We start from the raw sequence: 25,732 nt of genomic DNA, 5'->3' as shown, positions 1-25,732 counted from the left end.
GTGAGAAATTTAAATATTGATGAACGGGTAAATTCTACGTGCTCACGCTAAGCAAATGTCAAACACATACGATAGTGAGTAGTGTTGATAGATTTTTGCCGATTATGTTATACCGTTCTGAATCATATTTCGGACACTTTGTTCTAATATCTTGAAATGTTTAATGCGCTGATGATATAACTATAAAATTTATATCACAATTGCTTCTTTAGAGTAAACCCTTGGTTTACCTATCATTTCATATGAGAACTACATTTGAATTATAACATAATCGGCAAAAATCTATCAACACTACTCACTATCGTTTGTGTTTGACGTTTGCTTAGCGTGAGAACGTAGAATTTACCCGTTCATAAATATTTAAATTTCTCTCGTGTTTCATCAGTTCTCATCATCGTTAACAGTTTACTGTGATTGCTTGGTAAGTGTTTCGCAGTTGACTATAAAATATAATCAAGTGTAATGTAATTTTCGTCCAAAACATTAAAAAAAAAAATGTCCGAAATTTGAATTCAATATGTCCGAAATTTGATTTAGTGTTCGAAGTTTGATTTTTATTCGCTTCATTTGAAAAGCATTTTATTCGATGATTTTTTTATATTTTCAATCAAATAGGTACCAAAGTAGAAAGTTAAAAGCATATTGAACTAATTTATCAAAAATATCAACCAAATAATACCTGTGCATAAAGTTTAGACCTGTTTTCTGTATCAAATGCCTTAAGCGTTAAGCGTGATTCAGAACGGTAATTCAAATGTAATTATGAACGGTAATTCAAATGTAATTAACTCTGAAATGCAATTCCAAATGAAATCGACAAATGACAAAACATGAGTATTTTTGATTCGAATGAAAGTTTGTATTCCGTTTTGGTTGAAGGAAATATGAGTTTTCCACAACAATTGGGATTTTTTTGACTCAAGCGTAACTTTTGAAAAGGGCGTATCGATTTCAGTAGAAGAAATCTTTGATAATTTATATCTCAAAAATGGACCAATCAGAAATGGGCAAATAGTGCATTTTGACAATGCTTGATATTTCACAATTATTCAATTATTTATCTCAAGAAAAATAAAATGTTATTCGTTATGATAGATGCGTAGATATATTTCCTATCAATTGGTGCAACAACCTTTGCGATCTATTGAGAAATGCTCGAGTTATAAGCGTTCCAAATCTTGCATTTTTTCCTAATTGTTCAGTGCCTAGATTTCCATTTCACCCCCTATATCTTCCGGTTAGACGTAGTCCTACGTCAAAACCATTTCGAACGCCCTCGATGCCGCATTGTTCTGGATTTGCCACCAAAGCAGTTTGTATAAAGAACAAACCTTTTTCTTCTGCTACCTGCTGCAGTTTTGCGATTGCGTTTGCCACTCGCCACTCGCTGCAACTGCCTGTAGTTGTCTTGATGTCCACCGAACCGAATGTGGTCTGTTCTGAATGCGGGTTTTCTTATCGTCGTGAGCAGCTCTGCCAGCTAACTTGATCACTTCGGCGGCCGAAACTATATAACGCCGACTAGATAGACTGGTACACTGGTACTAACGCGCTCGGCCTAGCGGCCGAACTCCAGACCAACACGGTTCTAGCGGGATTTTGCCTTTCCCTTCACTGTTCATCCTTTGCCATATCCAACCATGGCTGCTTGTGTTGGTTTGTTGATGTGATGTGATGCGAAACGATGTGGTGTACGGTTTCGATGAGAATGATCGTTACGGAAGGAAGGAAGGTCTTGTATTATAGAGACTTTAAACTTTTGCAGTTCATTCGTCTCTAGCCTTGAGAAAGGCCCTTTGAAAACTCTACTCTATTCTACTCCAGCGCTACCACCTCCGCCCTCTTGCCTTGAGAAAGGCACTCGATCCCTCGCCGTCCAGCCCGTCGAGCAACGATGTTGTCCAGTCGGTGTCCACACAAAGAATGATCGTTACGGCAGCGGAGCGGGGATTTTTAATCTGACTGGCTGGCTCGAGAATTACGCATGTGTGAGACTGCGACCAATGTTTCGTTCATTTTTTTCTTTTTCCTTTCAAATCGTGCTTCATTGTATTTCGCTGCTTCTCTGGTTGTCCGTTTTGGTCGGTACGATTTGAGGAGCACAAAATGGACCAATCAAAAATGGGCACATAGTGCATTTGGACATGGCTTGATATTTCACAATTATTCAATTATTTATCTAAATAAAAATGAAATGTTATTCGTTATGATAGATGTGTAGGTATATTTCCTATCAATTGATGCAAAAGCCTTTGCAATCTATTGAGAAATGCTCGAGTTATAAGCGTTCCAAATCTTGCATTTTTTCCTACTTGTTCAGTTCCTAGATTTTCATTTCACCTCCTATATCTTCCGGTTAGACGTAGTCCTACGTCAAAAAAACTATTAGTCGTACCGAAATAGTGTCTTCGAAAGAGTTATAGAGTATTGATGTTTAAACATGAAAAAAACATACACTGAGAAAAAAAATTAGTACTCTTTTTTTTATTTACAAAAATAAACTTTAATTTGCGATATCCAAAATACATGTTTTTAATTTTTTTTAAATTTTTTCATATAAAATGAAAGTCGTGTAGAAAATTTAAAAAAAATGGGTCCAAGATGGTAAAACTATTTTTGATGAACTTTGTGGAACATCGATTTTTTTTGAATTTTCGAAACTTCGAATTCCGAATAATTTCCAACAACTTTTCCAAATACACCATCATGGTAAAAATATATGTTTAGGAGTTTCGTTGAAAATCATTTGAACACATGTGGGTTAATATAAAACGTAGCGATATTAAAAAATGTTTTCTTTATCTTAATACAAACTTTTAACATGTTATACATGTTGCGCCAACAGGATACAACATTTATAAAAGGAAAACAAATATAATTATCTACAATTTGGTCAAATAATTCCTATATTTATCGTAGTTTAAGAGATACTAATAAAAATACTAGAATTTTTAGCATTTATTATTTATCAACATTTTTTTTTAATAACTAACGGTTTTGTTGTATATAATTTAATTATTTCATTATTTTCTTATATTTCTATACACATTATGATAACTTGCTGCATTGTCGTTAGAGTACAACTTTGCTGCTACTTCATTCTCGGATACAGGTACAAAAGAATGATACTTTTGGGTACCTGGAATTTGTTTGGTGTTATCATACATGCTACTCAACTCTTCCACACCCTGATCATATTCTTCTTGTGACATATATGAAAATGACAATTTTGTAATATAGTCTTCTTTTCGCTTGCTAGCCCAGTCAAATAACGTTTTTGCACTCGTAATTGGATGTTCATGCTGCTTAGCCAAACTAGCACTTGTTGCCATCCGTTTTAATGTACCACCAATTGCATCACAAGGTCCTTTGCCGTGTGATGTTGCAAAAAAATGCCATTCAGCGTCAATGTCGTATTTCGATTTAAACTGACATAAACTCACAAAATTTTTCCTATTTTTATATTGGGATGCAGCACCATCCGACATGAATATTATTCTTTTTACCTGTATTTGCTGTTTCAAAAATGTTACCAATTTAGAAATAAATACTTGCACAGCTATTGTGTCACGACTTAAAACTTCAGATATAACTACAAAGCATAAATTTGCCAGAGAACCTTTTTCATCTCTATAATAAACAACAAATGAATGGATTGTTGCTTGATCATTGTTCCAGTGAGGACTTTGAACTTCATCTTGAAGCACAAATGAATAATTTTCGGAAAAATCGCAAATCACAACAACCTCATTTTCTTGCAAATTAGCTTTTATATTGTTAAGAAATGTGGACTGTTGTGTTTTAATGCAATCATGAGTAAGTAATTTTTTTTATTTTTTCGCAAAAATACGATACAAATTCTTCCACCGGTTTTACAAGAGTTTCTATGTCGCATCGATTAGTAGTAATCCATTGTGCATAAGTGATTTCAATTATATTGCGTTCCTAAAGCTCATCTATGAAATGTTTGGGCGGAGTAAAACGCGCACGATACTCGTTAGACAATATTTATTATATCAACCGTTTCTTTTTAAGTTTTACGAGACGTCTGCTCTGCTTGTCGTTCGGGTACGAAAGAGGCCGATTACAAATCGGGATTGATTGACTAACCTAGATGCTATAATTTTTTATAGCGGTAACACACTGGTGTAAATACACTACAGCTCTCCTCGCTTTAAGTTTCATTTACAAACAAATTAACTAAATACTAACTTACTTAATCACTGTATGTGAATTACTGTTTTCAATTTAAACAAGACATAATCATAATTATCAAGCACTTATTTCGGGTACTTTACTCTCGGTTGTCCTCTTAAACGATTAGAGCGTCGTACAATCGGCGATTTCGACTGGTTACTGGGACATCCGTACGATTTGTTTTCATTTGATGATTCTCGGTTGTCCAACTCGGTTTGGTTCTCGTATGAAACTCCAGGTGACGCCTGCACTTGGTTGCGGTTTTCACTATTCTGTTCGACTGATTGTTGTCCAGGCTGAACGATCGGTAAAACTGGATGAAATACATCTGTCAAGTGTGATTTTCGAATTTGGTTTGCGTGAACTAAACGAACATTTCCTTCTAAGCTTATTAAATACGTGAGTGGACTAAGTTTTTGTAGGATTTTAGCGGGAATCCATCGCACTAATTCCTTGAAGTGATTTCGGTAAAACACATTATCACCAACGCAGTAGGTATTTTTAATCTCTGGTGGGGATTGATCAATTTTTTTATCCAACCCAACTGCAGGTTTTGACTCGACGGATTCTAATTCAACTTTACGAGGATTTATGCTGTTTGTCAACGTACGTGGTGTATGTGCGAAAACAAAAGACGACGGTGTACGATTTGTAGCAGTAGATGGCGTATTTCGATAGTTAATAAGGAAACGATTAATCTTCCTACACAGCGAAAGCGACTGTTGTTCATCATCAAGTAGGAACTTTTTTAATACATCTTTTGCTGTCCTTACTCCTCTCTCGGCCAACCCGTTAGATTGGGGGTGGTACGGTGGAGATTTAGATACGGTTACACCATTTGCTTCCAGAAATCGCACGAAAAATTCAGAGTTGAAGGGTGGGCCATTATCAGTGACGATTTCTTCTGCTATTCCGAAACTAGCAAAAAACGATTCTAGCTGTTCCGTTAATTGTAGACTATTTGTACCATTCATTATTCTGACATCGATGTACTTCGAAAAACTATCAATGATTATCAATAGTGTGTGACCTGCGAAATAAAAGAAATCTAAATGAAGTCTTTGAAACGGACGTTCGCATTTTGGCCATTTTGATTCAACGACTTCTTTCGCGACAGGCTGTCGCTTCTGACAAACTAGACATTGTTTTACATGATCGTTTATATCCTTATCGAAATTTTTCCACCAAACGTACATTCTACCTAGCATTTTCATTCTCACTACTCCATCGTGATTTGAATGCAGTTGTGCTAGAACGGTACTTTTCAGACTATCCGGGACAACAACCCTATCGTCAAAATATATAACTTCTCTATCGACACCTAGATGGCTTCTAATTTGATAATATGGTTTAATTTCTTCATTAACATTTTTAGGCCATCCACCTGACACAAATTTGAAAATTTTGGATATGATCAAATCAGACTTTTGATGAATACGAACAACATCAATATTCACAACTTCAGAACCACTAGATGAAAAAGCTTTTATCCCGAGGTCAACATGTTCAACATCTGCTAAACATGGTAGAGGAAGACGTGAAAGTGCATCAGCATGATGCATAAATTTTCCCGGACGGTGTTCAATCGTATAATTATATCCGGCCAATATTAGAGCCCATCGTTGCAATCTGGCAGCAGCTATAGAAGAAGTACCCTTAGACGGGTTAAAAATTTCTTTTATGCCAGTATTATCAGTCACTAATTTAAATTTTGCGCCATAAAGAAATTTATGGAATTTAGTGATACCAAAAATTACTGCAAGTGCTTCCTTGTGGACCTGAGCATAGTTGATCTGTGCTGAACTGAGTGTAGAAGAAGCAAAACAAATAGGCTTTTCTACGTTTTCGACTACGTGAGACAATACGGTTCGAGAAGATCATTATCTACTAGTAATTTTTTAGTTTCTTGGAAAGCTTGCTGACACTCAGACGACCAAAGGAATCGTCTATTCTTCTGCAGTAAATTGTACAACGGACGAAGATGAATAGACAAATTCGGAAGAAATCTGTGGTAATAATTCAGTAATCCAAGATACGCTTGGAGCTGATTCACATTTTGTGGTGGAGGCGCGTCAAGAATAGCTCTTATTTTCGACTCACTCGGACGGATACCATCGGACGTTATGGTATATCCGAGATAATCGATCTCGTTTTTGAAGAAACTCGATTTGGCCACGTTTATTCTGATATTATGGTCATTCAATTTCTTTAGTACTAAAAACAGACTATGCCGACATTCCTCGATCGTTGCACCACCAACTATGATGTCGTCAATGTATGCAAGGCCAGGTGTATCGTTGAGAATTTGGTCTATAATCGATTGGAAAATCGCTGGGGCAGAAGTTATACCAAACGGCATGCGCGTATAACGAAAAAGCCCACGATGTGTATTAATGGTACACAACGCTTGAGATGACTCTGACAATTGAACTTGTAAATAAGCTCCGGATAAATCAATTTTACAGAATACTTTCCAATTAGCAAGTTTTGCTAAGATCTCATCGATTCTTGGCAAAGGATAATGTTCGACAGTGGTATAACGATTCAGTACTGCCTTTCCATCGAGACAAATTCGCACTGAGCCATCCTTTTTAGGAACAACTACGATTGGATTCGCCCACTGCGACGATCGGACTGGGATAAGTATACCATCTTGTACTAATGTATCTAAACCTAGCTCGACTTTTTCTCGGAGTGAGAATGGAACTGAATATGCTTTGTGAAAAACGGGACTAGTATCTGGTTTTAAAACTAGCTCAGCGGTAAAACCAACAATAGCGTTATTTGCTGACTCACTGACTATTTTCGGAAAATGTGTTCTGAGTTCAGTTTCGAAGAAAGATTCTATATTACTTACAGACTTGACACTGAATGTTTTTCTCCATTCCGGGAATACCAAATCGAGCCCATCGCGTCCCAGTAACGGATTGACTTCTCTGTCCGTTCGAATGACGACCAATTCTAACCGGCCTTTGACACCAGACGGAGTTGTTACACTAACCTCCAGTGTTCCCTGCGGCTTGATTCGCTGACCTGAAACCGAGATAAATTCCAAAAACGTACCTTTCAGATTAGTTCCGGGGAAAAATTTTTTATGCGTATCCACGGAGATTACACTGCGACATGCGCCACAATCCGCTTCAAATTCAATACGACGACCATTGCATTCCAGCGACACAAATTCTGGAGAATCCATCTTATTTAAAGATCCGACTGGAAATTTGTAGGTTTTAGGTTGTTCCAGGATGCTCAACTGCTTTCCTTTATTCGTTGTCTCGGCTTTCGCTGACGGCAAATTCGACCCTGATGGCGTGATAGGGGAATAAAACATATTTAGACGTAAGACCTCGACGGCTTCAGACATCTCGGCGACGCGATTATTTCCTCCAGACTTCACTGTTTGACAACATGTGGAAATGTGACCTGTCTTTCCACATGAATAACACGACCAGTTGCGTGCTGGGCACGAGTTCGGATCATGATGACGACTACACCGAAAGCACGGTTTTGATGCCTGTTTGACGGGACGACTCCTATTGTTGTCTGCCTTTTCTTGGTTCCATTTGGCGCTCGACTTCTGATGCACCTCCTTCTTGACCGTTCCGAGCGTTTGGTGTAACTGATACGACATCTCTCTATTCTGATGCAAGGCAGCTTCCCAACTTCCGCTTCCGCGAATTAGGACCGCTTCCTTCACCAACAACTGACATTTTCAGGTTATGTCCAACACGTGTTTTATTTTTACACCACGACTTTTTATGACGACGAATACCTTACAGGTTATTACTCGTTAGACAATATTTATTATATCAACCGTTTCTTTTTAAGTTTTACGAGACGTCTGCTCTGCTTGTCGTTCGGGTACGAAAGAGGCCGATTACAAATCGGGATTGATTGACTAACCTAGATGCTATAATTTTTTATAGCGGTAACACACTGGTGTAAATACACTACAATCTAGAAACCAGTTTCCAAACTCGTCCATTGTTGGGCATTTTTTACATTCACGAAGGTAACAGTATTTTGATCTACTTGATATGTTACATAGTATTTATTCCTATATTCTTTGCATTCAATGTTAAAGGAATATTTTTTGAGACTATGAAGCATAAGATTTACATTTTCATGGAATGTACAAACACAAACGTTATGATTTCTTGAACTACTTGCAATGCTTCGGACGCATTGATGCAAAAGAGCTAAATCCAATTTTGCAATTTGGATTAAGTTCCTTAAATCTGTTGAAAGTTTCCCATAATGATGTAATAACCTTTTTTGGATGTGTTGACGCTTCCCATCTTTGGCTACAGAAACATAATCTCTTTCTCCAGGTAATGATCGACAGATATCGTCGTCATTATAAAATTCCGAAACACGATTTTTAACATCTTCAGTTAAACTTGGTCCATATTTGCTATGTGGTGTTGACAATACACCTTTTTCATTTGCCAATTTTTTGGCTTGAATTGCCATATATTTATTAACGCCAAATTCTTCTTCCATTTTTTGCACGGACCAAGACTTAGGCAAAACTGTTGAAATTCTAACTTTTTTTTTTTTGGGAATCTTGCGAAGATGCTGAAACGACTGAAACTATTGATGGTACTTCTTCTAAAGTATTTCCTACTGCTGTACTGATCTGCTCCTCAGTATTACACTGCTTTGGTTTGGAAGAGTATACAGATAAACGGCATGATTCGCAAATTTTTAAAGATGTATCTAAAATGATATTGCATCCCATTGACTTAAGTTTCTCAATCATTGACACGGTTAAGAAACATTTTTCAGATGAACATTTCCTACCGTTTTTCGGAAACGGTCTACAACACGAAAAAAAAATTTTGTAGTCCATTGTGGTATACCGTTATTTACTCTATAAGGAAGATTGTTCGACTGATGAACGATGTTTGAATATGAGTAACATTATATACATTATAGAGGTACCTTGAAGATACCTGACTTTATATACCTGTACAGAGGTAGCTTAAAGATACCTGACTTTATATACCTATACAGAGGTAGCTTAGAGATACCTGGCTTCAGGTATAATCTAGGCATAACGTGAACAAGTTAATTATATTTGTGCCCATAACGTCCGGTTGAATCAACAAGGTGTATTTGTTGTTGGGATTTCAATGTTCGTGTTTTGATTGTGTAACACGAATAATATGTTAAAAGTTTGTACTAAGATAAAAAAAGATTTTTTAATATCGCTACGTTTTGTGTTAACCCACATGTCTTCAAATGTTTTTTACGTAACTCCTAAACATATATTTTTACCATAATGATGTATTTGGAAAAGTTGTTGAAAATTATAAGCAAATTCATAAATTTTCATGAACATGACGGTATAACACGACAAACATATTAAAAGGGAATATTTACTATAAAAAAGACAATAAATTAAAAATATTTTTTAAAATATCTCGAGAATGGCTACATTTAGAAGGAGATTTATAATGAGCTTTTTTGTTTTAAATCACATCAGAAATCATAATTTGTGGCCTTAATTGTTAACATACAAAAATTCGAAGTTTCGGAAATTCATAAAAATTCGATGTTCCACAAAGTTCGTCAAAAATAGTTTTACCATCTTGGAATACAAACTTTCATTCGAATCAAAAATACATTTTATTAAAATCTGCATTTTTTGGACGATTTCATTTGGAATTGCACGATAGTGAAACTAAGGGATTACTCTAAAGAAGCTATTGTGATATTAATTTTATAGTTATATCATCAGTGCATTAAGCATTTCAAGATATTAGAACATAGTGTCCGAAATATGATGCCATATTTGCCAAGCCATTTCCATACGATTGCATGCATTGGTAGTGATTCGAAAGCAAGGAACACGTCGTCGGACCGGCCAAATATTAAGGCTGCAAAGGGGTTCTACTGTGTATTTGATGGAATAATACCTCTTTGCCGGCTGAACGAAGTGTCATGATATTCACTTTATTTGAAAGATAAAAGTGATGGTTGTTACTCATTGACTTAGAAACTTGTTTTAATAATTCAAAAACTGCTTCGAAAGTAAACTATTGAAATCACAACAATCTCACTCATGCATTTACATATCGAAATGTGTTCGACACCTTCGTGCAGGACAAACCCAACGTGCATAAGGATATCAAGTCCAGGATGTTGGGTTTGAGATCTCTCATGGGAATTGTTATGAAGAAGCACGATGAACTCATCGAAAGATCGAAAACCGCCGAGAAAGCACTCGCGGAAGCGTTGCAGAGAGCTCTAGCTGAACAGCCTAGAACCTTGACGTAGGACTTTGAGGATAATTGTTTTGAATTGAGTTTTCGTAACTGTTCAGTAAGTTTAACTCATTCACAACTCCAAATCCCCTAGAAAACCTTTTGTTACATGAACTAAACGGAACTTCAAACGGTTTGTAAGAAAATGATAAAGATAAATATCTGATATAGATATCATCACGAAAAACCCGACCTTCTCTGATCTTCTTGTATTGATGCCCATAAATGAACATCTTCATTGATAAAATCGTCCCAACAGTAATATTAATCGATCGATCGTCTTTTACTTTCGTTTATTTAATTTAGCTGAATACGATAAGAAGCCGTCATCTTACAGTGCATTCTTAAATTTAAGTTTGAAATAGCCACCATGCCCAGTGTTGCCACATTTTCATATGTACCAGAGGGGGTAAAAATCTTCTTCATCTGTACATTTTCTTCCAAAAATTTGTACCATGGAAAATATTCGCCGTAGAAAAAAATCTATGAAAATCTAAAAATACTCATTTATTTACTACAAATACAGGGTCTTTCTGATTAAACGCTCACGCAAAAAAAATCGAATAGCTACTCATTAAATTTTTTTTTCGCACCGTCGATGGAAACACTACATTCCCCACTTCGGGATGATAATTTTCGGCTACTCGTTCAGTCTGATCGGATGGTTTTTAATGTCAAGATGTACAATTCACAAGACCGTGTATTTTTAGTGAAATCGTATTACTCGAGAAATCGAAGCCTTAATGAAACTTTGTCTTTTTATGGTAAGAATTTCAACATTCCTCGTCATCGATTACTTCCTCTGGGGGTACGTGAAGGACCGTTGCTATGTTAATGAGCTACAAAATTTGGAGGAACTTAAAGAAGAAATAACTCGGAATTTCAACAGCATCGAAGTCATAGGGGAAGTGGGGACATAGTGGTCACCCTAAGAAATATGCCCATTTCCAGCGTCCACATACCGCTTCAATTCCCGTTTCTCGAAGAATATTACAGTTCAACTCATTGTTGTTCAAGATAGCAAACGGCTTTTACTATAACAATTCAAAATAGTACATTTTTCACGATTAGAAGAAATGGTGAAAAATCGATCATTTCTTTTTTGCTTGGAGGTAAAGTGGTCACCCGCACATATCAAGCTAAATGGGATAGATTTATGCGTTTTTTTCGTCCAAATTTGTTCAAAACATATTTGATATAATAGGTATATGTATGAAATAAGCTTGGCCTATTTACCTAGAGTATCAATTTAAATTTTCTCATGATTTGTCCAACATATTAGATTGAATAAACTGAATTTCACGAGAAATTCCTTAGGTACCATACGCACTGAACTACAGCCTAATGGCTACCGAGACAGCAATTTCTGTTTTTATTTATATTTTGACATGCGACAGCTCTACTGAAGTACAGGGTGACTCAAAAGTCATTAAATTCTTCAAACATAAAGTGACCACCAATACGGCATCTATAGTCAATAGTTATACTACCAAACAAGCAGGTGACCACTTTGCTCCCCATGACCAATTTGCCCCCACTACCCCTAATGTTAGAGTTATGCATGAAGAATTTTGTTCACTCTTTAATACGCGTTATCGAAAAAAGCGGTGGTCACATCGAAAATGTCCTAAGATAAGCTTGATTTTTGTTTTTTAAAAATAAAAATCGGTTCACTTTTGTAGAAGTTATTAAAATTTGTTGCGTGAGCGTTTAATCTGGAAGACCCTGTACTACGTTTACATTCGCAAGTCATTCGTGTGTTTGTGTCTATCATTCATTAAATTTTTCGAGCTTTAATTAAATCTTTTGATCTCATCATTGATTTTTGTTTTTTAAAAATAAAAATCGGTTCACTTTTGTAGAAGTTATTAAAATTTGTTGCGTGAGCGTTTGATCTGGAAGACCCTGTACTACGTTTACATTCGCAAGTCATTCGTGTGTTTGTGTCTATCATTCATTAAATTTTTCGAGCTTTAATTAAATCTTTTGATCTCATCTTTGATTTTTGTTTTTTAAAAATAAAAATCGGTTCACTTTTGTAGAAGTTATTAAAATTTGTTGCGTGAGCGTTTAATCTGGAAGACCCTGTACTACGTTTACATTCGCAAGTCATTCGTGTGTTTGTGTCTATCATTCATTAAATTTTTCGAGCTTTAATTAAATCTTTTGATCTCATCATTGATTTTTGTTTTTTAAAAATAAAAATCGGTTCACTTTTGTAGAAGTTATTAAAATTTGTTGCGTGAGCGTTTGATCTGGAAGACCCTGTACTACGTTTACATTCGCAAGTCATTCGTGTGTTTGTGTCTATCATTCATTAAATTTTTCGAGCTTTAATTAAATCTTTTGATCTCATCTTTGATTTTTGTTTTTTAAAAATAAAAATCGGTTCACTTTTGTAGAAGTTATTAAAATTTGTTGCGTGAGCGTTTAATCTGGAAGACCCTGTACTACGTTTACATTCGCAAGTCATTCGTGTGTTTGTGTCTATCATTCATTAAATTTTTCGAGCTTTAATTAAATCTTTTGATCTCAAAATAACGTTTATTGTATCGTTGCTGAGCCGATTTCGAAGCTTATTGTTGTTCTGATTATATTCAGAAAAAAAATCGCTCGACTGTTGCCAAGGAGTACGGCATAATGAGAACGTTACAAACAAGATATCGAAGCGTCGAGAACGCGAGCGAGTTACACAGTTATTGAATTAATGAAACAAGATTCTAGACCAATGAGCAACAAGTCCTCGTAGACCTTTTATCTTTCAAATAAAGTGATTATCATAACACTTCGTTCAGCTGGCAAATTTTTATCACTCAAAATCTTACGCTTCAAACAAACGTAACTTACTTTTAAGGCATCCAATTTTTGTCCACCAATCCTGCACATGCTCGTTTTCTGAAAATGTGATTTCTTTACGAAGTGATTTTTTTATGGTACGGAATTCATTCTCCAGATTTTGTATATTCTCATCGTAGAACCCTGGAAACGCCTCCGACACAACGTAAATGATTGTCAAATTGAAAAAGTTTCTTCCATTTAACATTGTCGCAGTCTTCAGCGTCGGATCATCAAAAACGAATCTTTTTCTCATTTGCATGATCAAACTGCGACAAATATCCTTAAAAATTATCTGCCTTTTGATGTCCATTGTTATGATAATTTATTCTGCTGCCATTCCAACCTAAAAATACTTGCAGCTTTACAAATGATCTTAAAATTTAATAGCATTGGACATTGAAACAACGTGAGATTCCTCTGCTCTGCTTCCTCTTTCTGCTCTTCATTTAGCATCGTGAATTCAGGGTTTTCAGCCTGGAATAAACGACTCAATTTGATGATCTGGGGCCTAGCACACTCAAAAAAAAATATCTCAGGTTTTGTCAATGTATCTTTGAGGGCAGCCAATATTCTGCAAGCAGTCTATTTTGTCACATTGATACTAAATTGTGAAAAACAAAATTAACGCTGAAAATCGTTAAATGCATGAAATGAGTTCTAAAATTTCCTGTAATCCCTCGAATTCGCTAGTCCTTTTTAGGGTATTTGATGTATAGGTATATATGTCCCTCAATAAATGCTCAAGATAATCAGGTACTAAATCTAAATCTAAATCTAAATCTAGGTAATCGATTTTGATCAAGCGTATTACAGAATTCGAAACATCATTACGGTCACACCGTCCGACGCGAATCCTTTCAGACGATCCTTGTAAGGAATTCCGTCCTTATGAAATTGCATTGCATTGTAGCTGCTCTGCTGATAAGTAAAAGTCATCATGTACCTTAATGTTGCTTTGTTCAAATGAAAAAAATTCACAGGCAGAAAAAAATCTGAACCAATCTGTACTTTTTGACGAAAATCTGTACCCTGTACCATACAGAATCTGTACGGGAAGACGGGGTAAGCCCGCCCCCCTAGGAAAACCAATTTTTAGTTAAACGTCGTCTGAGATTTTCCCTGTTTGTAGTGCCGCATATTATTGAATATATAATAATATACTACTAAAAAATTTGTAGCTGAAACTTTTGAAACTCATTTTTTTGGTTTTTTTTCATTAATTTTTTAAATGATAAAAAATACTTTTTATTTTGCTGGCGGGGTAAGAAGGACCACCCGCGGGGTAAACGGACCATGACGACGTAAGACGAACCAAGACTATTTTCAAACAGTTGAGTTTAGTAGGAATAACAGGAACAGTTGTCTAAGTTGTCTAATGTACATGGTTTAGAGTTGTTCATAAACTACACAAAAACTTTCTTATGTAAAGCTCATCCATATTCCGCGTGCAGAGTTAGGAGAATATTGGAGAAAAAAATATCAAATTTTCGGAACCTATAAGGACGATTGTCTACGTGGGTCTAAAATCTCTCAAAGTCTGTTCACGTGAAGTCTCCGAAGTAGGTGATGTCTTTGATCCTTCAAGTTTCCTCAAAGTCGTCCTTTTTGTATACCTTTTGTGTCCTGTGACACTTTGGCCTTTTTCAAGCCTTCCATGTAGTCGTTGGAAGTCAACTCGGCCGTGTTCTTTGCAGCACGTTTTCTCTTCGTAACACGAGGACCTTTCTTTTTAGGGGCACGAAGAGCACCAATAGTGAAGGTTTCCAAAAAAAGGGAAACTTATAGAGACGGTAGCTGTTTGTCTACATTAAATTCCAATAACACATTCATGTGTGAATGTGTGAATTTCATTGCCAGTCGAAAACCTGTGTGCTCCGTCATGGATGTTAAGAGGTTGAAAAAATTAGTGACGGATGGCCTGTTGAAGGCCCGAGCTCTGGCAGTGGAAGTAGCTTCCGGCTTCCGGAAAGATGATGTCGGATTGCACTTTAAAACTTTATTGCCCGACATTCGCTTCTTCTTGTTGAAAGAATAATGTAAAAATATGGTGTTTTATTTGATATGAAAATCATTCAATATCACGACATATGGCGCTTTTACTCCGTCGAAAATGGTCCGTCTTCCCCCCAGAGCACCCTTTGCATTTTATATCAAATTTAACATATTTTTTCACGCAGGAAGAACCTAGGACACTGGCATCTAACGGAATATACTGTTTTTGCTGGAAAAATCCTTATTTTGGTTGCCTTGAAAATTAGATCACTTGCAATCGCAATGGACGAAAACTTTGTTTTATTTACAGTTTTGATATTTCGTGCGCTCAGATGTTGCAAGGTGTTTCGAAATGACAAAAATTTGCTATTAATGCTTCTTTCGTAGCATATTTATCAAAATACTGAGCATTTCTTATAAAACTGGAAGTGGTCCGTCTTACCCCGTCTATCCCTACCTAAAATAACGATAAAATCTCTACCTTCCAGATAATTCTGTACGTGTGGCAACACTGAACATGCCTCGGCGGCATTATACTTCTCTGAAATATTGCCTGTGGTGGGTGGTTATAATTATTTCGCCAGGTGATGCTGATTAGTTATCTTATGACCATGAGTGATACCTTATGAAATTTATGTGGATTCTGTAGTGAACTGATCCCAATGTGTGTTGCTTATTTATGGGGAAAGAAAAGGGTGATGGACAACTGGATTTGGGGAATTGTAGCTGGCTGAATGAAACCATTAGTAGCTATTGGTGCCGCATTGCAAAATTTTGAACATTACCAATCTACTCAATATCATATCCTACATGATATAGACATATATTGAACAAAATATGATTAGAAAACAACCTTTCTAATAAAATCTCTATCAACGTTGATCCCTTCAAACCAGGCTCTCGACGAAACTTTGAGGATAATAAAGTGCATTCATTCAGCTCGCGCAGTCCGAAGACATCGGTCGCAAATTTGTTCGCGTCTATTATAAAGTGGAGATTATACCGTTATCAGTTCGTGGCTGGTGAATTTATTTCGCCCTAACGGGGTTCTCTTTATTGCGCGAGTGAGGAGAGCAGCAATCACTACCAGCGTGAGGAAGAAGTCCTCCACGGCGGACGCGGTGCGTGTGCCGTATCATCGCTGTGTGTGCTTTAGCATCGTCATCGATTCCATCATCGTGTTGTGGTGCGATATACCGTTGCATCTGTGCCGAGCGATTGCCACGCGGTTCGATTGAGACACCGCTTCATTTCATTCGCATTGGTGTGCGATTTAGGTATAATATATATTAGGTTTAGAAATACAAAAAAAATAAGAATTATATTATTTTATATCTGCCGTAATGGCAGAAGGTCATGTTGACATGGAGATTGAAACTACTGTTTCCTCCTCACTAGCTACAACGGGGGCTGGGAAGTCGCTTAAACGCGTTCCCCCCTCAGAAGATGTCTCTTCAGAGAAAGAGGTAATCTACCTTAACAAGCCCCCCTCAAGAAAATTGGCAAACTTTTCCTCTTCGCCCCCTCAATCTCCCGCTCCCGCTTCCGCTCTACTACCGAACTTGCCTCCCAGCCCTACTGATACCGCTCCCGTTCAACAATCGACCTCGTCCTCCCCCTCAGTTGTTTCCTCTCCTCGTGTCAAGGTCTATCCAGACGATGCACTTGGAGCTGGTCCATGGGTTGTTTTTTTCCGGCCTAAACCAAAAGGAAAGGCAATTAATGTCATTCAGGTTTCGAAAGATCTGGCAAGATTATATTCCTCCGTGGTCGAAATCTCTAAGGTTAGACCGAACAAACTGCGTGTTGTCGTGAGTGATCGGAAACACGCAAATGCAATTGTGATCGACGAGAGGTTCACCCTAGAGTATCGTGTCTACGTGCCCTCCCATGACGTAGAAATCTCGGGGGTGGTAACTGAAACTGGTCTGACGTGCGAAATGATAAAAGAAGGAGTTGGTAAATTTAAAAGACTCCCGTTGGTGGGTGTTAAAATTTTGGACAGCCGCCAACTAGGAAAAGTATCCCAAGAAGAGGGAAAAACTAAATTCACGCCGTCAGACTCGTTTCGAGTAACTTTTGCTGGTTCCGCTCTACCTGACTACGTCATGGTGGGCAAATTGAGATTGCCTGTGCGACTCTTCGTGCCAAAGCCCATGACTTGCCAAAAATGCAAGTCAGTTGGTCACACTTCAGATTATTGTGCCAACAAGGAGCGCTGTGCCACTTGCGGAGAGCAACATGAGGGGAAATCCTGCAGTGCGACTGAGCATAAATGTCCATATTGCGGGGGATCCCCACACGAGCTCTCAGTTTGTGAAACTTACAAGAGTCGCTGGGAGAAACAGAAGCGCTCTTTGAAGGAACGCTCGAAACGCACTTTTGCGGATATTTTAAAGGGCGCTTCGCCACTGGCCCAACAACAACAACCAATCAACACACAAAATTTCTTCGCCACGTTGCCCGTTGACGAAATAGAAGCGGACACAGCTAACGGGGGCACACCGTTCATATTCCAAGGGAATCCCCGGCGCAAAAATGTGACCACTCCTAAAGTTCAAGGACAAGCCCCTCCGGTGATACCCCCTGTTAGCATGCCTAAAAAATCGAGTGCAGCGGACAAGCAAAATCAGGTTCCTCCTGGTTTCCGTGGGAATAATTCATCTTCGAATGGCCCAGCACTCGAGGGGACATCAAAAACCCCAACTGTCCCTGTTTTTCCGTCCAGTTCAACTTCCCAATCGGGATTTATAAAGTTGTCTGACCTTTTGGACCAAATCTTCAAGTGTTTTAATGTTTCCGACTCCATCAGAACCATTGTCATTTCAATGCTTCCAGTATTAAAGACAATTTTGCAACAATTGATGCAAACATGGCCCCTCCTTGCAATGATTATCTCTCTTGATGTCTAATTTAAATAGAGAGGTCGGAGATATCACTGTTTTACAGTGGAATTGTCGTAGTCTTATCCCTAAATTGGATACATTCAAATTTTTAATTCATAAGTTCAATTGTGATGTTTTTGCTCTGTCCGAAACTTGGCTTTCTTCGCGAGATGATATCTCTTTCCACAATTTTAATATCATACGCTTGGACCGTGATGACAGATACGGAGGGGTGCTATTGGGTATCAATAAGTGCCACTCATTTTTTCGAATTGACCTTCCACCTATTGGAGGGATCGAAGCTGTTGCTTGTCATGCAAACATCAGAGGCAAAGACCTCTGTATTGTCAGCTTGTATTGGCCTCCGAGAGCTGCGGTTAGCCGCAATCAACTTTTTGACATGTGCTCACTCCTTCCTGAGCCACGATTGATCTTGGGAGACTTCAACTCTCACGGAACTGCCTGGGGGGAACAGTACGACGACAATCGTTCATTGTTGATATATGACCTTTGTAACAGCTTCAATATGACCGTTTTGAACACTGGGGAAACAACACGTGTACCTAAACCTCCTGCTAACCCAAGTGCTCTTGACCTCTCGCTTTGCTCGAATTCACTATCGTTAGATTGCAAGTGGAATGTAATCCAGGACCCCAACGGCAGTGACCACTTGCCAATCAAAATTTCCATCACCATTGGTTCGAATTCTTCTGAATCTATAAACATGGCATATGACCTCACAAGACACATTGACTGGAAAAAATATGCGGACGCAATTGCTCTAGCCATCAATTCCAGAGATGGTTTGCCTCCATTGGAGGAGTATAACTTCCTTTCTCGTTTGATATATGACAGCGCGGTTCGCGCTCAAACGAAACCCATCCCAGGCTCCACTTTTCGTCAAAGGCCTCCCAATCCATGGTGGGATAGCCAATGTTCCAAGCTTTATCAGGATAAATCGAACGCATTTAAAGCTTTTCGGAAACGTGGAACCATTGAGAATTTTCAAACGTATTTGCACCTTGAAAATCAGTTCAAAAATTTGATCAAAGGGAAAAAACGTGCTTATTGGCGAAATTTCGTGGGAGGTTTGTCACGAGAAACGTCAATGAAAAAATTATGGAAAGTGGCTCGAAACATGAGAAATCGCTCTTCAACGAATGAAAGCGAAGAAAATTCACATCGATGGATTTTTAATTTTGCACGGAAGGTTTGTCCCGATTCCGCTCCCGTGCAGAAAATTGTTCGAGATATACCACAAGATAGGTGCGATCTTGATTCTGAGTTTTCGATGGTAGAATTCTCTCTTGCTCTCCTTTCATGTAACAATTCTGCTCCAGGAACGGATAGAATTAAGTTCAACTTGTTAAAAAACCTCCCTGATGTAGCGAAACATCGCTTGTTGAATTTATTCAATCGGTTTCTGGAGCATAATATTGTTCCAGATGATTGGAGACAAGTGCGAATTATAGCTATTCAAAAACCCGGAAAACCCGCGTCCGACTTCAATTCGTACCGCCCAATAGCAATGCTGTCTTGTATACGGAAATTGTTGGAGAAAATGCTCTTGTTTCGCCTTGATCATTGGGTTGAAACGAATGGCTTACTCTCAGATACACAATATGGGTTCCGCAGGGGCAAGGGGACGAATGATTGTCTTGCGTTGCTTTCTTCAGAAATTCAAATGGCTTACGCCGAAAAAAAACAAATGGCTTCAGTATTCTTGGACATAAAGGGGGCCTTTGATTCAGTTTCAATAGAGGTTTTGTCAGACAAATTACACTCTCGGGGTCTGCCGCCTCTGTTGAATAATATGTTATATAACTTGCTTTGTGAGAAACAGTTGAATTTTTCTCACGGGGATTCGACAGTAAATCGGGTCTCCTACATGGGCCTCCCCCAGGGCTCATGTTTAAGCCCCCTTTTGTGCAACTTCTATGTAAGCGACATCGACAATTGTCTTACACAAAATTGCAGCCTAAGACAACTTGCAGATGACGGAGTGGTGTCTGTCGTAGGATCAAACGAATCCGACCTGCAAGGACCCTTACAAGATACTTTGAACAAATTTTCAACCTGGGCCATTGGGCTAGGGATCGAATTCTCCACGGAGAAAACAGAGATGGTGGTTTTTTCTAGGAAGCATAGACCAGCAAAACCAAAGCTTCAACTTTTGGGTAAACCGATCACTCATGCTATGTCATTCAAGTATCTTGGGGTCTGGTTCGACTCCAAATGTACTTGGGGGCCCATATTAGGTATCTGAGTAAAAAATGCCAACAAAGAATGAACTTTCTCCGTACAATTACCGGCACATGGTGGGGAGCCCATCCCGAAGATCTTATAATGTTGTATCGAACAACTATTCTCTCAGTGATGGAGTATGGCAGTTTCTGTTTTCAATCAGCTGCCAAAATACATCTCATTAAACTCGAGCGAATTCAGTATCTTTGTCTCCGTATTGCGTTGGGATGTATGCCCTCAACGCATACCATGAGTCTCGAGGTTTTGGCAGGCGTACTCCCACTAAAAGATCGCTTCAATTTATTATCTCTTCGGTTCCTCATCCGGTGTAAGGTTATGAACCCATTGGTGATCGGAAATTTTGAGCAGCTTATCGAGCTAAATTTTCATTCAGGATTCATGAGCTCATATCATGAATTCATCTCCATGCAGGTTGATCCTTCTTCGTATACTCCCAACCGTGTTTGTTTTCCTGACTACATCAATTCCTCTGTACATTTTGATCTGTTCATGAAGGAGAAAATCCATGGAATTCCAGATTATCATCGATCGGGGATCATTCCTACGATCTTCAATGCAAAGTATGGGCGTGTCAATTGTGATAATATGTACTTTACTGATGGGTCCTCTATGAATGAGTCCACAGGATTTGGAGTGTTCAACGAAATTTTTAGCACCTCCCACAGTCTTCAGAATCCTTGCTCTGTGTATATTGCTGAATTGGCAGCAATACATTGGGCGCTGGACAGCGTCGCCTCACGACCTGTTGAACACTATTACATTGTAACGGATAGTCTTAGCTCTGTCGAAGCTATCCGTTCAGTGAGGCCGGAAAAGCACTCGCCGTACTTCCTTGAGAGAATACGAGAAATTTTGAGTGCTTTATTCAGACGCTGTTATGTCATTACCTTTGTCTGGGTCCCTTCACATTGCTCAATTCCGGGTAACGAGAGGGCTGACTCATTGGCAAAGGTAGGTGCAATTGAAGGCGATATCTATCAGCGTCAAATCGCTTTCAATGAATTTTATTCTTTAGTCCGTAAAAATACCATCGCTAACTGGCAACGTAAATGGAACGAAGATGAATTGGGCCGGTGGTTTCACTCGATTATCCCTAAGGTTAGCCTCAAACCATGGTTCAAAAGTCTGGACTTAAGTCGGGACTTTATTCGCACCTTCTCTCGACTCATGTCCAATCACTGTTCGTTAGACGCGCTACTCTTTCGTTTTAATCTTGCCGATGGCAATATCTGTGCTTGTGGCCAAGGTTACCACGACATCGAACACGTTGTTTGGTCGTGCGAGGAGTATCTTGTTGCCAGATCGAATTTAGAAAACTCTCTTCGGGCTAGAGGAAGGCAGCCCAATGTGCCGGTGAGAGATGTGTTAGCTGGTTTAGACCTTGATTACATGTCCCAAATATATGTCTTCCTAAAAGCTATCAATCTTCGTGTGTGATTCTCCTTATATCCTTATATTCTCCTTTTCCTTTCCCTTCGCGAGAAATCAAATCCCTTCTTACTAACAATAGAATAAGGTGAAATGTGAATACATGTTAGATATAAGATAGGCTTATGAATTGAGTATGATGAATGTGAGTGCGAATGTGAGTGTGAACATTGTCAACATATCCTTATATCCCATCCTTTTCCTGAAACAAAATGTCACCCTTCTAAACTCGAGCAAGCCGCGAGTAATCGGTTCTCTACTTCATTAACATTAGAATTAATAAAAAATGTTTATATATACTTGTAACTATACAAATAGGAGTTTGGCTCCTTTAAACTTATGTAACTGAGCCTGTAAAAATAAACGATTTAATAAAAAAAAAAATAAAGTGCATTCCAAATCATCTTCTCACCTTTGATTATGCTATCGGCATATATAGAATAAATTTTCATACACATCGATTCACCTTGTCCGTTACGAAAAAAATTTGAGAGAACGAATAAAGATCATGGAATAGAGATGGATAAAGCAGTTCACATTGTTAGCTAGAACCCAACAAACATAAGCAGCTTCGCAGCTATTATTCGCAGCTATCCTGTATTGATACCGTTAGATAAGAACAATTTTCAAATTTGTATGTAATTTAGTTTTTGTTAATCAATGCACAATGGTCCAGGAGATGCATTTAAGCGGAAATCAGCATTTAGAGCTCGACAGTTATTCTCTAGACGAAAACTGTCTTAAACAAAGTTATTACATATGATAGAGCGTTCATTTACATGTTGCCAAAAATAGGGTGACCCGATGAAATAAAAAATCTAATTTTCTTATTCCTATAGATATAAATAAATATAGTAAATATAGTTTGACAATGTTGTAGTCCCAGTTATTTAAAACATTCTTGTAGAACAAAGTTTTTTTTTCTTTCTCTTGGAATAAATGATATAGCGCCTTTTTCCCAATTTGTGTTGGGGTCACCATTGAACAAACTGTTTTTCTGCTCTAACTTTTATATTTCAAGTTCTAAATACAACCTGTCTTCGAAGGACTTTTAGAACATACTGATACAAACATTTTGCGATGCAGAACTTGTCAATATCTCAATTTCACTAAAAATTATCGATATTTCTTCCCAAAAAATGCGCTCTTTTCAATTGCTTGCCATTCTCTCTGGGGTAAACATAATAAATGTTTGTTGGTTTTTTGTACTTGAGTAAATTAAAATTGAAATCATTGAGTTTTTGGACGAAAATCCATCAATAACTTTGAGCATGATTAAAATATTACCGAGTTCTGCATCGCAAAATGTTGGTATTGATAAATTCTAAAAGTCGTACGAAGATAATTTTGATGTAGAATTTTGAATATAAAAGTTAGAGTAAAATAACCGTTTTTTTCATGGTTACCCTAATGCAACTTAGTTAAAAAACAACTTTGTGGGAGATATTTATTCTTTAGACAAAAACTGTCTTCGACAAAATTATTACATATGATAGAGCGCTCATTTTTATGTTATCAAGAATAGGGTGACCAAAGCTGTCGATGAAATAAAAATTTGTACAATGTTGTAGCTCCAACTATTTTAATTAACTTTGTATACAAAGCTTTTTTCTATCTTTTAATATAATCGATTTGGCGCTTTTTTCTTAGGTTGCATTAGGGTGACCATGAAAAAGCGGGTTCTTTGCTCTAACTTTTATATTTCAAATTCTACATCAAAACTGTATTCGTACGACTTTAAGAGCTTATTAAGACTAACATTTTGGGGTGAACAGAACTTGTCAATATCTTAAACCTACTTTATGTTATTGATGGTTTTTCATCCATAAACTCATGATTTTAATTTTAATTTACTCAAACACGAAAAAACAACATAGTTTTGAAAATAATACATTATGTAAAGTGAACTCTATTCTCTAAAATTCTGCCAATATACTTTGTTTATGTTTGCCTCAGAAAGAATGGCAAGCAATTGAACAGAGCGTATTTTTTGGGAAGTGAGTGAAATTCAGATAGACAAGTTCTGCATCGCAAAATGTTTGTATCAGTATGTTCTAAAAGTCTTTCGAAGACAGTTTGTATGTAGAATTTGAAATATAAAAGTTAGAGCAAAAAAAACAGATTTTTTTAATGATGACCCCAACGCAAATTAGGAAAAAGGCGCTATATCATTTTTTTGAAGAGATAGAAAAAAAAACTTTGTTCTACAAGAATGTTTCAAATAACTGGGACTACAACATTGTCAAACTATGTTTACCTCTATCTATAGAGCTTGAGCTTGGGTAGACTGTACAATTCGTAGTTGCTCTCCGTGTATGTTTACCTCTATCTATAGAGATAAGAAAGTTATATTTTTTATTTCATCGAAAATGTTGGTCACCCTATTTCTGGAAACATGTAAATGAGCGCTCTATCATATGTAACTTTTGTCTAAGACAGTTTTTGTCTAGAGAATAATTGTAGAGCTCTAAATGCTAATTTCCACTTAAATGCATCTCCTGGACCATTGTGAAATGGGGAAAGAAAAGGTGCTTCTTCTTTAGAAGTCGCAAATTGTATGTAAAAATATGTTGCTCACCTGGGTATGGCATCATTTGACTCGCGCATTTTTTCATATTTTCTGTTGGGACTCAACCTAGATTTCATCAAAGAACACTTTTCAATTTTCACAAACATTTCAGTAATGGTTATCACGACAACACGTACACGCAATGGACCAAAGGAACGAAAAAAACATTTTTCGAATCTGCTTTCCCACTAGAAGATTTCTTTGTTATCCAATTCGTGTATTGTTTCAGCTTCCTCCGGATTTTTTGTAATTAACACGTTGTGGTTTTTGGTAGGAAAGTGCTGACTGACTGGGACTGACAGATAGACAATGAGAAAATAAAAATATATACGGTTTGTTTTCGGATATTTTACAAAATGTGACAAATTTCTAGTTGAATATCTGACTATTTTATATTTGTACAATCAGTATCAGTATCATTGGGAACTGGGACCGACACTGATATTGTGCAAACTCTCTTGATGCGGGCTGAATGAAAAGCGCAGCAAGAAAAATTCGAAGCTCAACGTGTTAGCAGAAAGTATATAATGACAATCAGTTCATTCGGCATCAATCCGTAAGGCAAACCACCGTTTTTTGAAAAAGACGACCGTTCTTTCAATCTTTCTGGTGAACTAGTTCCTTCGTACTGTTCACGAACAGTTTGCCCATCTTCATCATAATTCTAATGCCCGAATTGTATTTAAACATATTGTTTGTTTCCCCTTCTTTATTCGCTATTTTTTTACTTGTTTTACTATTTTCACTGTTTTTGTTAAAATCAAAGAAATGCGGAATAAATTTCCCATCTAGAGGTATTTGGTATAACATATACCGCAATAACGATATTGCGTAATATGCAATTGAAACCCCTTAATTTTTCGTTACATTTTTCGTAGAGTAGCCCCCCTATATAGAAACCAAAGACATAGCCCTACGTCAAAAACGCAAGGACGACCATGGCGATGGTTCTGCCCAGTCTTCAGAAAATAAACGCAGCGCTGCGCTTGAGTTTAATTTTCATCAGAGCGCGTTCAAAGAAAACTCGTATTCTATCTTGATGCGAAGAGCACAAAATTCATAAGCATGCGCTGTCGTGCTAATGAATTTTGAGCCCGGCGCAGAACTTAGACACTAAACATTTCTTCTCACTTGTGTGATGCGCGTCTCATTCTATACACACACACACATCAAATTCTAGCGCCCGCTTTGTCTTCGTTCGTTCTAAGCAAAGCTTAAAAACAACAGCGCGTCCCCATTTGAACCGTATACGCTTGTGTGAAGAAAAATACCTCAACAGAGAGAGCAAT

The 25,732-nt window shown here is 37.5% G+C and overlaps 2 protein-coding genes across 8 annotated transcripts in view; one reads left to right on the top strand and one right to left on the bottom strand.

Moving 5' to 3' along the window:
- LOC129779725 (protein outspread) overlaps positions 1–25,732 on the bottom strand; it is a 325,696-nt gene that overhangs the window by 103,316 nt on the left and 196,648 nt on the right. The gene's annotated exons all lie outside the window — the stretch shown is intronic.
- Positions 1–25,732, top strand: part of LOC129779726 (CLIP domain-containing serine protease B4-like) — a 42,512-nt gene that overhangs the window by 3,689 nt on the left and 13,091 nt on the right. Inside the window, exon 4 of one of the 2 annotated variants that reach the window (XM_055787372.1) lies at positions 16,193–16,353. The exons of the other annotated variant lie outside the window; for it this stretch is intronic. Within the exon in view, the coding sequence (XP_055643347.1) occupies positions 16,193–16,338 (146 nt within the window). The 3' untranslated portion in view covers positions 16,339–16,353. Of the gene's footprint in view, positions 1–16,192; positions 16,354–25,732 lie in introns of those variants that run through there. 2 annotated transcript variants of the gene reach the window in all.

The sequence above is a fragment of the Toxorhynchites rutilus genome, chromosome 3, assembly GCF_029784135.1.
Source record: "Toxorhynchites rutilus septentrionalis strain SRP chromosome 3, ASM2978413v1, whole genome shotgun sequence".
Lineage (NCBI taxonomy): Eukaryota > Metazoa > Arthropoda > Insecta > Diptera > Culicidae > Toxorhynchites > Toxorhynchites rutilus.
This window is presented reverse-complemented; position numbering and strand designations above follow the sequence as displayed.